At 33.2% G+C, this 11,019-nt stretch overlaps 3 protein-coding genes across 4 annotated transcripts; 1 reads left to right on the top strand and 2 right to left on the bottom strand.

Annotated features, from left to right (window-relative positions):
• Positions 1 to 364: 364 nt before the first annotated feature.
• Positions 365 to 4,464, bottom strand: LOC108694456 (nucleolar protein 58). The gene is made up of 4 exons (XM_018203972.1): positions 4,258 to 4,464; positions 2,995 to 3,071; positions 1,137 to 2,815; positions 365 to 712 (listed from the first exon to the last, which is right to left on the bottom strand). The coding sequence occupies exons 1-4, from the start codon at positions 4,348 to 4,350 to the stop codon at positions 576 to 578; spliced, it is 1,986 nt and encodes a 661-aa protein (XP_018059461.1). The 5' UTR covers positions 4,351 to 4,464; the 3' UTR covers positions 365 to 575.
• Positions 4,465 to 4,875: 411 nt separating this feature from the next.
• On the top strand, positions 4,876 to 6,179 carry LOC108694457 (NADH dehydrogenase [ubiquinone] 1 beta subcomplex subunit 3). Of its 2 annotated transcripts, none has more exons than XM_018203973.1 (2): positions 4,876 to 5,012; positions 5,441 to 6,175. In XM_018203973.1, exon 2 carries the CDS (start codon positions 5,441 to 5,443, stop codon positions 5,762 to 5,764), a length of 324 nt encoding a protein of 107 aa, XP_018059462.1. In that variant the 5' UTR covers positions 4,876 to 5,012; the 3' UTR covers positions 5,765 to 6,175. The 2 variants fall into 2 exon arrangements, with proteins under 2 accessions (XP_018059462.1, XP_018059463.1); XM_018203974.1 differs by lacking the exon at positions 4,876 to 5,012 and adding an exon at positions 5,150 to 5,350 and having other exon boundaries at positions 5,441 to 6,179.
• On the bottom strand, positions 5,912 to 10,838 carry LOC108694455 (meckelin). The gene is made up of 13 exons (XM_018203971.1): positions 10,634 to 10,838; positions 10,387 to 10,548; positions 9,724 to 10,025; positions 9,141 to 9,335; positions 8,739 to 8,990; positions 8,508 to 8,662; positions 8,277 to 8,442; positions 7,919 to 8,203; positions 7,220 to 7,687; positions 6,881 to 7,149; positions 6,642 to 6,822; positions 6,258 to 6,468; positions 5,912 to 6,140 (listed from the first exon to the last, which is right to left on the bottom strand). The coding sequence occupies exons 1-13, from the start codon at positions 10,836 to 10,838 to the stop codon at positions 5,917 to 5,919; spliced, it is 3,075 nt and encodes a 1,024-aa protein (XP_018059460.1). The 3' UTR covers positions 5,912 to 5,916.
• Between the last annotated feature and the right edge of the window lie 181 nt (positions 10,839 to 11,019).

An 11,019-nucleotide genomic window follows, 5' to 3' on the forward strand; every position in this document is an offset into this window, starting at 1 on the left:
ATATATATATATAATATTAGAGAAAAAAAAGATGAACTGTCCAAGAAATTTAGCTAAAAAGGACAGGCATCATATATCTATAATTGTTCTTCTACATCTATATTAAAAAATTAATTGAGATACTATAAACTTCAAGCTTAGCGCAGAGTACAAGATAAGCTGAAGGCACGGTTAAGAATATTTAAGGCAAAAAAACATTGGATAAGTGGAAATCTAGACAATCATGTTAAATAATCCTGTATATACATAAAAATTTAATGTAGAAATTTGTATTTTTTATCTTATAAGCCGCAACACAGACTTTTGTATAACGCTTTTATATGACATATAATGCATAAAGCAAGAAAATTAATCAATCATAATATGAAATGAAGGATTTTAATTGTGGTTGATTTTCTTATGCCTTTTTTCTGCATAAATAAAAATCAATATTTCGGAAAAAAAGAATACAAATTAGAATCAAAAACAGAAGATATATCAGAAACTTCTAGTATCAAAGAAGAAGCATCTTATGTCTTATGTGTTACGCAAAAGTTTATGCTACGGCTTTATCTCTTTGCATATCCTATACAAGTTTAATTTTGCTTTGATTTCTTTTTTTTCTTTTTCTTTTTCTCGCTTGAAACTGGTTCCTCCACCTCTTCAGCAGATACTATTGTTTGTTGCAGCTCCTCGCTTTCTTTTTCCTTTTTCTTTTTCTTTTTCTTCTTTTCTGTAAATAAAAATAAAATAATAAAATAATAAATTCTTATTTGGACGGCTATTTTATTATTTATTACAAAATTTAATAGAATAAAAGTCAGAATTATTTTATTTAACCCATGAATAAAAGTCTGCTTAGTTATATGAGTCTAACAATGACAGCTTAAGAAGAACTTAATTAGAAGATTAATTACAGATTTGAAATTACAGAAATCTGTTAAAAAAAAAATCTTCAAATATCTTGCTGTAATTGCTGTAAAGAGAGATTTAAACCTATATATTTTCTAAATGTTTACATTTTTTGCAATATTACTTTTAAATTGTTTTCTAGCCAAATCAAGATATTTAATAGTGAAAAATAAAAACTGAAAATCAATTACTATATTCGATATTTATTCGAAATCTTGTATGTGCATTTTTATTTTTATAGTTACCTTCACTTATTCCAGCTTCAACTGAAACATCTCCTTCAAATGTTTCTTGACTTTTTACAGATACTGTTTCATATTTTTCCTCACTTTTTATAGATGCTGCTTCTTCAAGTTCAATTGATTCTTTCTTTTTCTTCTTTTTTTTCTTCGATATGATATCTGAATCCGCTTCAGCTTGCGCTTCTTCTTTGATATCAGATGTTTCTGCAATGTCTTCTGTTTTGGATTCTAATTTGTGTTTTTTCTTCTTTTTCGGAATATCGGATTCTATTTTTTGAGTACCAGAAAATTCTCCTTGTTCTATATTATGTTCTAGACTATGTTTCTTCTTTTTCTTCGGTATAGTAATCGATTCTATTTCCGTTTGCGATTCTTCTTCCTTCATTTCCTCCTTGATTTGTTCAGAACTTGTGCTGTATTTCTTTTTCTTCTTTTTAGGCATTTCCTCGCTTTCTTGTGTTTCAATCTCTTCAATTAATGGCCTCTTCTTAGTCGTCAGTGTTGAGTCTATAGATGTTGAATACTGCATGTATTCGTTCTTAACTTGATATTTTTCAAATTTAGCCTTTGCTTTGGCAGTGCCACTTATCCGACGGATATTTCCTTCTTCAAGCATTCTTAATCGTGCCTCCAATTTCACTTTGTGCTCCGCACCAAGTTCGAAGCTTGCAGTATCTCCCAAAGCATCAACTCTTGTTGCTAAAGATGCTTTTGCTGCCAACATTCTGGATATTTTACCCTTATTTTTGTTTGAGGATTGTCCGACAAGTTGTGAATGGTAGATTAAACCATACTTGGGTGTGTTCTTCTTTGATTTAAGAGCACGGAACAGTGCCTTCTCTGCACCGAGAATTTGTAAAGTAGATGCTGGATGTTTAGCAAGACTTGTCAGAGAACCAGCCTTAGATATTAGACGTGCACCAATCAAATCGCCGACGAGAACTGTGAGGTTTGGCGCTAATGCCATCATCCTAGTCTTCAGATAATCGCACAGCTGGGATCGGTATTGATGAAGCTCAAGTATCTCAACACATAAGCATTGCATGTGTTCAGCATCGTATTCCGAGATCTCTGAGCCCATTGAGGTTTCCGCGGCTTCCTTCACTCTCTCCTCGACTTCCTCTGTCAGAATATCTGACAGATCACATTTGATAGCGTTCTCTCGTTGGCCAAGTATATGCATCGTCTTTATGTACTGAAGATTGTCAGTTACGATTTTGCCTAGCTCAGGAAAGTGCCAGCCGTACCATTCGCGTGCTCGCATTATATAGTTGTTGAGCTCCTTATCCAGATCATCCAGCAAACACACTGCCTGTATAACCATAGTATCGACCTTGTCGGGTGAGAACTTGAGTTTGTATCTGGAAAGACTGTGCGCCAGACCCAGCGTCATGGCCGTCCTCTCCTTCTCGGTCACCCCACTTATCAAACTATCCAATTGACTTCTGATGCATCTCATCAACTCCTGCACTGCCGTATTGCTTACACAGGATAACTGCAACTTATCCTTGATGGCACAGCCTAGTTTGGCATCGGCTACCGCCAGCTGTTCATGGGCCTCGATGCAGCAGTTTCTGAGCGTTTTCTTCAAAGATTTGGATAACTTGCTGTTTACAAGCGCCGTAGCGGCACATAATGCTTCGGTGGTGTCCTCAAACTTGTGAAAGTATTTTAATTTAAGTCTGTAAAGCAAAAAATACATGAGGATCATGATACATCAAATAAAATAGTACAATGTGGGCTAAGAAGAGAGATAGATTTGTTTTTTGCTACATAAAACATATACTTATTTCACTTTAAATATAAAAAGTAATTCAGCTAAAAAAAAATAGACCTACAGATTCTTGAAAGAAAAACTTACAATCTACTGGCAGCTTCAGGAGTCTCAAAGTCCTTGTGAAGATCTTCTGACTGAGCGAGTTTGTTTTCATCTAGAATCTACAAGCAAATTGTCTATAATATACAAATTTAAATCTATAATATACAATACATAATATTATCAGGGAATGGAAGTAACTCGTTGTAACAAAGTTACAGTTACAAGTTATTTTCTTGGTAACTTTATTGGTAACTGTGTTACTTTTTTTTCTTTGGTAACGATAACGAAGTTACATTTTTTTATAACAGTAATTTTATAACAAATTTTACAGTCATTTTTATCGTTACTTTGTACATGATTGAACACGATATGACACAAGCCACTTACGTTGTAAAAAAAAATTTCTTTACATCTATAATATAATAGATGTAAAATAGATTACATGATTAGGCCTGTGTATATAAAAAATCATGCAATTTTACAGAAATTATGTAAGTCCACAAAAATTATGTAAATTTTATTGTGTAAATATATCTTATTTTATATTGAAAATTATGTAAATAGCAGGATATTTTGAATATTTTTTTAAAAATTATCCAAATTTTAATAATATTATGTAATATAACAGAAATTTTTTATGTATTGTTGTTAAATGTATAATAATATACAATGAGAAATGTATTGTCATTATCCTGTAACACATACACATTGTAATTGTACTTCCACAATCTACTTAGTTACAATGAAATTATTTTTATTTGCATATTGTAAATTTACAAACGTGTGGACATTTACAACTATTATAATGGATCTCAAAATTATCCACTGTAATAGTTGTAATTTTACACAATTTTTTACAGTGCATAACTTGAGATTAGAGAAGCCCCTCCGTCCGCTGTGATTGGCGATCGTAGATAAAAAAAAATAACGGAAAAAAAACGAAAAATTATTTTCTCAAGTCTATGATAATTGTAATGAGTTACTTTTAAAAATCGATAACTATCCAGTCAGCATTGATAATAGAATCGATGTCAATTCGACGTCGAAAGTATTAAATCGACATCGTTTCGATGTCGATTTCATTATCATTTCTGATGGGTAATGATAACTTGTTATTTTTTCTACTCGGTAACGAGTAATTATAACTTGTTACTTTTAAAAAGTAACTTTTCATTCCAAATGAATATTATATATTAAATAATTTCATTGTATACGCGATACTCCTGCTGGGAAATAAAATGAGGCTAACACGTGCGCATTCATTTAGGTTAGGAAGTTCGGCATTTCTGACAAATTTTAAATTACCTTGAATATCGCGTAACCTGCCGACGTCTCGAACAGCACCAACATGATTGCAGCGTTTTCTTTACAACGATTAATCGTAATAATCAATTTCATACAATTTTCATGCCAATAAATAAATTTAACATCCACGCCACATCCACCAAACCCACGCCGATCGTCGGAACCACAGAATAGATTAGTTTGAATCAGTGATGTGAATTCCGGGCCGCTTGCAACACGGTTAGCATGAAAAGAGCATAGACGGACACGCATGCGCAAGTAAACACGGATATGTGTATTCATGTAGTGTATGTATCTTCTTATCTCTCCCCTTTCATGCTAGTAACTGTGCTGCAAGCGACCCTAAATTCGCATCACTGATTGGAACCGCAGAACGTTGGAATATGACCGAAACCATAGTGGAATTAGATAGTCGGAATTTAGGAAACGGAATATCAGAAAAGTAATGTGACCGGTCAGAATCATTTAAGTTTACCGCATTCGTAAGGCGCTAATCTGATTGGTCGTATTTATTTTTCCAAGATTCCGTTTTCCGAAATTCCGACTATCACGGGAAAGCAGTCAGCATTTTCATTATACTATCAGCTTTAAGATACACTTTCACGTTTTCACAAGCTATATATTTGGTCTATCTATATTACATTTATAGTTCTGGGATTTAAAATCAGCTGGTTACTCCAAAATTGTCCAAAATAATCCAAAGGAGATAAATTACATAATTTCAATTCGAGAAATATCAACCACATTCTCACAATGTACGTGATAATAAATATTTTTTTATAATAATGTCGAAACGTTTTCTATTGTATCATAGTTTTAATTTAGGGTGATTTCTTTGGGCATATATTTAATCTTAGAGTGATAAAAATTAACCTCTACTATAACTGAAAACATGTAATTAGAGAAATCATTTATGATCATTGAACAACTTATTGTTTCAAAAATGGCTACTATGAAAACTATGCAATTAGAAATGAAATGTATTATTGAACGGCATAATGTTATAAAAATTATTACATGTGAGGGAGAATGTTAGAATTTTTGTATTGATATACAATGTAAAGTGAATATTTAGATGATTTATTACTGACTGGTAAATAACAAAGATATTAATAACCAATTAGTAATTTTTAAAATACATATATATTTTAATGAAAAAAATTATCTTATTTATTTTTTATAGATGGGAGGTCACGACGCACACCATCACGGTCCATCATACCAAATACCCAACCATGATATTTATAAAGTGGAAGATGTACCAGAATTGAAACATGTTCAAGAAGAATTAGCCAAGAAAGGATTGAGAGATCCTTGGCTGAGAAATCAAGTGTGGCGCTACAAAAGAAGTGCATCGCCTTTTATACGCGGATTAATATGTGTAACGAGAGGCTGGAGAATTGCTATACCAGCATTCCTCATAACTATCGCTGTTGAACAATATTTTGGGATCGATTACTCAGGACATGGACATCATGGGGACAAGCATGGAAATGGTCATCATTAGTGTTCGCTTTGGATATGAATGTAATACAAGGAAGTAAGAAATAGTAAAGTGTAACGATATCTAAATAAGCTACGAAAATAAATTATAAAAGTAATAACTATAATGTATTAGTTAATATTTGTTTAATTAATTATTGTTTAATTTTATCACAGTTACATTAGGAATCTCTTGTCCAATAATGATTTATTGCAGAGATTTCTCTTAACATTGCATCTAATGATTATTAAGAATAATTGTGATATGACAACCGTTGCTATACAAGCGAAAATGTAAGAATTATACAACGCCAAAAAGAAGGCAAACACTGTAATTTCAAATGTCACTAATAACCATTCGTTTCCATGAAGCACCACTTTGTTGAAGGAATAATTGTTATCTGCAAAAATAAAATTAATTTCGTTAAAATGACAATAAATTGTATTAAATTAATAAAATAAACTGTATTAAATTTTGATTAAAAATCTATAAAATCTATAAAATAATTTTCTAGTACCAATATAAAAAACAGATTTGTCATTGGCATTTACAAAAAGAACGTCCCCTAATTTTTCTAATATGTGCTGCTCTTTGATTATATAATCTTCATTTTCCAAGCAGTGATCCAGAAATTGCATTAGGAAGAGCCTAATTTTTGACCTGGTTTCAAATAATTGTTTCCAATTTCTAGAAGGTGTGTCGCTTCCTTTTAAAATTCCCACACTTCCCTGTGCAAAATGTATTACAAACTGTACAATAATTTTTTTTAAATTGTATGGTAGTCTTACTTTAAAACAGTATAATAATATATAATAATTCAAGATTTTCTCTTTTATAGGCATGAAAATAAATGAAATGTTATTAACAGTGATACTTTTTTTTTCTACAAACAATCTCATACGTTGTTTTTTTGCTTCATGAGTTCATCATATAATGATTTAAATGAGTGGGTCAACGATAATATAAAAGTCTGGTCTGTTGTACCGGGTACCAAGCCTCTGTGCGCACATAAATCGTCTTCTTCCTTTTTCAGATCATTTATCAGGGTAGAAAGATCAGTATCCGCAAATCCATGTACTGATCTATCAAAAGCAATATTATTAATTATCTCTTTCATTTTGTAAGACACACTTAAATTACCTTCCATGAATATAAAAGCCATAATAATTGTGTGCCAATATGAACACACTAATGTTCGCGATCGAGCATAGATCTACGAACTTCTGCAGTCTGTTTCTAATGTATCTCTCGTAAAACGTAAATCGGACGAACCATTGTAAAAGATATATAAATATGTACATGAATGTACAAATCGCGAATTCCAGCGTAAAATTGTTCTCCATTTCGGAGGATGTATTTGCAACGGTCGATTCTGGTGTCGCTAACATCCACGATTCCAAATCGAATATCTGAAACGATGTAATTATTCAGATTTTGTTGTGTTGTGGATGAAATTAAATTTCTTTTATGTCAGCTGACCTGCAGGAAACACAGAGTGTAAATCGATTGCAATGCTACATTTATCCTTCTTCTAGTTTGCAATTTGTACCACTCGTTTGCGATGAAGTAAGTTCTCCAAACACTGATCGGAAAATCGTGTATATAACTGCGTTCGGTTGTCTCCTGCAAAGACGACTTCACGATCGAACAAATGGAAGAAAAATCTGGCGTATATTTTTCAATCGAAGAAGACTTGGACATTTCACTGGGGCTCGTGTTCCTGTTCGTCTTGTGTGATCTCCTCTTTCGCTTGGACGCGATGATGTCCGATGTTATTCTCGAAGATTTACCCTCGCTCTTTGGAAATCTGTTGGAATACAATTTCTGTAAAGAAGTACGCGGAGAGTCGTACTTCGGTTGATCGGGTATTGTCCTCGGTTGTTCCCAGTCGATGAAAAAGATGCTCAAATCCCAATGCTGATATACGAATCCTATCATTTCTGCAATCTAAATGAAAGAAACAAAAATGTTGGCTGCTAAATTTTATGTATCCTGCCTCGGATAGTCGAGAGGTTCAAATTGAAACTCTAGCTGAGATTTTTCTCAATAAATTCTTTGCAGTATACTATTAGCATTAAAATTGATGATCAATTTAATTTATAAATTTCATCAAGTTTTATGTGGTAAATTGGATTTCTGTTAATTAATTTTAGATAAAATGTTACGTTGCTTACTTACTTTAAAGCTAAATGCTACGGTAATGTATGTTCGGATTTTTCCTTCGCTATCTTCATTAGGAAGAAGAACATACGGTACAGTTTGAGCTTTATAAAAGATAAACAGATACACACATGTACAAATGCACACAAATGTAATTGCATTTCCAATCGCACCCATGCTGTAGATCAGAAACCACAATAACACGGCTATATTAAAATTGCTATTGTGATTATGCTTATAATAATTCCATGTCTTGATACCGGAAAATATTAATGCTATTCCCGTAAATACTCCGACAGTTATCTAAAAAAAAAAATATATATATATATATATATATAGTATTTAAAAGAAAAGTAAAACACTGTAATATTTTTACCTGAACATCATAATCTATATCGTTATCCTTCAGCACAAATGCAACTTTGTAATTTATTGTAACATCGGAATTGTTAAGGAAATCTTGATACATTAACTCATCGTACTCTACAATCAAAATGGGCGCGAAGATCTTGCCATGATCTTTTCTATTCTGAACGTTTACTCTGAAAATAAAATTAACAATGATTAATCACAAAAGAATTTGTAACGTAAATTATATGCGACTTACAAAATAGTCAAAGATTTCATATAACGAAGCACGGAAAGGTCTGATGCTTTTATGAATCCGCTGTGTATAAACATCGGTAATGCTTTGAAACCGCTTACATTGTCGACCAGAAAGAATTTTCGTACCAATTGTTGATGCGAAATTTCTTTAATATTCTACAAAGTAAAAAATCTAATTATTTTATTATTGTATAAATTTTATCATTATTATCATTATTATTGAGATCCATACCTGATCTGGCGACTTAACAATCACAGGCAATGCGTGTATAAATGATCTATTGTCCTCTCTAAACGCTAAATAAGGAGATAGTAATTCTACTTGTGCGTTGAGTAATTCAACAGCAGTGGTTTTGCATTTTTTGCTGAAATTTACACCAAACCTTACATTTCTCAGAAATTGACAGGGTAGAGTCGGTCTACCGATGGACAAGAATTTGCCGTTTAATGCGAATCTTGCGATCGTAAAATCGAGGATGGTATTCTGAAAATATATATATATATATTATTTCGTTTTCAATTGTATTCTAAAGATAAATATCCAAATCTAACTGATAATTTAACTGGATATAACCATCTTATTATCATAACAACTTTGATAATAATTCTCTAATTTTTCTACAATGTACCGTACATTATCCCCTTTTCTGAGGCTATATTTCTCGGATATCCTTGTATTGTTCAGCACCGCCGCTGCGTCTTGTTTATTGTAAAACAACCATACGGGTGCCATGGGCGAATGCATAAAAAACATGCAAGCTATACCGTCACTATAAAGAGTCAGGGCGCATATGTTTGACAAATGCTCGCATGCCATTCTATCTCTCTTCTGAAAACCATTAATCACAAAGTCTTTTTGCGATTACTATGCATTTTAATAGTATCGTAATTATCGTTATCGTAATTATCGTTATATTGTATTCTTTCATGTTTTTTCAGAAGAAATTCTAAGACTAGTATTCATAATCACGTTCTTTTTCTTAAGGTGTCTGGAGTCACCTTTGAAGATATATATCTATTATCATTTATATTTTTAAGTAAATTATGTGTACATATGAAAGTTGCGTTTATATCCTTAATAAGTAATGTTTTAAGATATTAATGCGGCTTTATAATTGATTTATGACATCTTAAGACTGTATTTAAGATGATCTTAAATATAAGAAATCGCCTATAGATATCTGATTTAAGATCTTTGCGCGCAACATACTCATCACCTTGCAAAGGTGCGCCGCGACTTGCAGTTCGCTTCTCAGATAATAACTGTCGACGTGTTCGCTGCGGAACTTCATCAGATACGTGCCTCTGATATCTGGCCAGTCAGTGACGTCATCTTTGTGCAGACAATAATTTCTTAATCTTACGTGTGTCGCACTCGGGCACACGCAATTAACGTGGCCGCTGTTCTCACGGCTGCCGCACGGCAAGCATTTGGAACAATCGGCAGATGGATATGTGCCTTGGATGCACGTTACGCAGAGCACAGCATCCAGCAGTGCGCCATTTATATTTCGATCTACTGCGAGCAAGAGTATAAAAAATGCATAATAATAGATTCCTATATAATAAAAAATGAATATAGAATTAAATAAATATAGAATATAGAATATATAGAATATAGAATTAAATTTTTATATTGTGTTAGAATTGTGTACATATTATAGTTGAATAAACTACGTTACAATTACAATTAATAGTTATAAAATAGTTTATACAATTACATATATATTAATTCTACATATATAAAATTTATAATTGTCAACTATAAATAGTCACAACTCTGTTTTTCCTCTGAATATAGATGACAGAACGCGACAGTCGTGTCAGCAAAGTGGCAAGCTAATGTCGAACTGTCAGCTAAAAATATTCACTGAGATTACGTTTTATTTGGTTCGAGGAGCATTTGCACGGCGCGTTCGAGCGCAGGACGCAATCCTTTCCGTCAGCGGTCGCGGTCATGTTGGGACCGCACGCGGCGCAAAGTGGACTGCCGTTCTCGAAACCGATCATTCCGCTTAACTCGTCGCACTGGCATCGCAGACCTGCGGGAAACACACACACGTGGATAGTAGAACAAGCGAAATAAATCGCAAACAGCGAGCGGATAAAATCAAACCATGCACCTACGGTCCGCGGTCGATACGAGATTCCGGCTGGCGTTGCATCGCAAGCAGGACAAGGAGACTGTATCGAAGTACTCGTCGTATTTGCACGTATTCGGATTCCAGTACTCGAGAATCCCATTATTTCCGTGGAACGCACTCGCGAGATTCGCGAAAATAATTACAATCAATGTTAGACGACGATCGTAGCCACCTCGAGCGCAATTCATATTTGTTGTGCCATCACGACGACGAAGTTGTCATGCCGACGGGCATCCGGCCACCCGGTACCAGTATTTTATCGAGAGAACCACGTCCACAATGATTCCAAAAGCCTAGTCAAAATTATTTATTATTCAATTATTTATTAATTATTTATTATTCATTTTTCATAATAAAATAATTAATATT

Source organism: Atta colombica, unplaced genomic scaffold (genome assembly GCF_001594045.1).
Source record: "Atta colombica isolate Treedump-2 unplaced genomic scaffold, Acol1.0 scaffold12, whole genome shotgun sequence".
NCBI classification, from domain to species: Eukaryota; Metazoa; Arthropoda; class Insecta; order Hymenoptera; family Formicidae; genus Atta; species Atta colombica.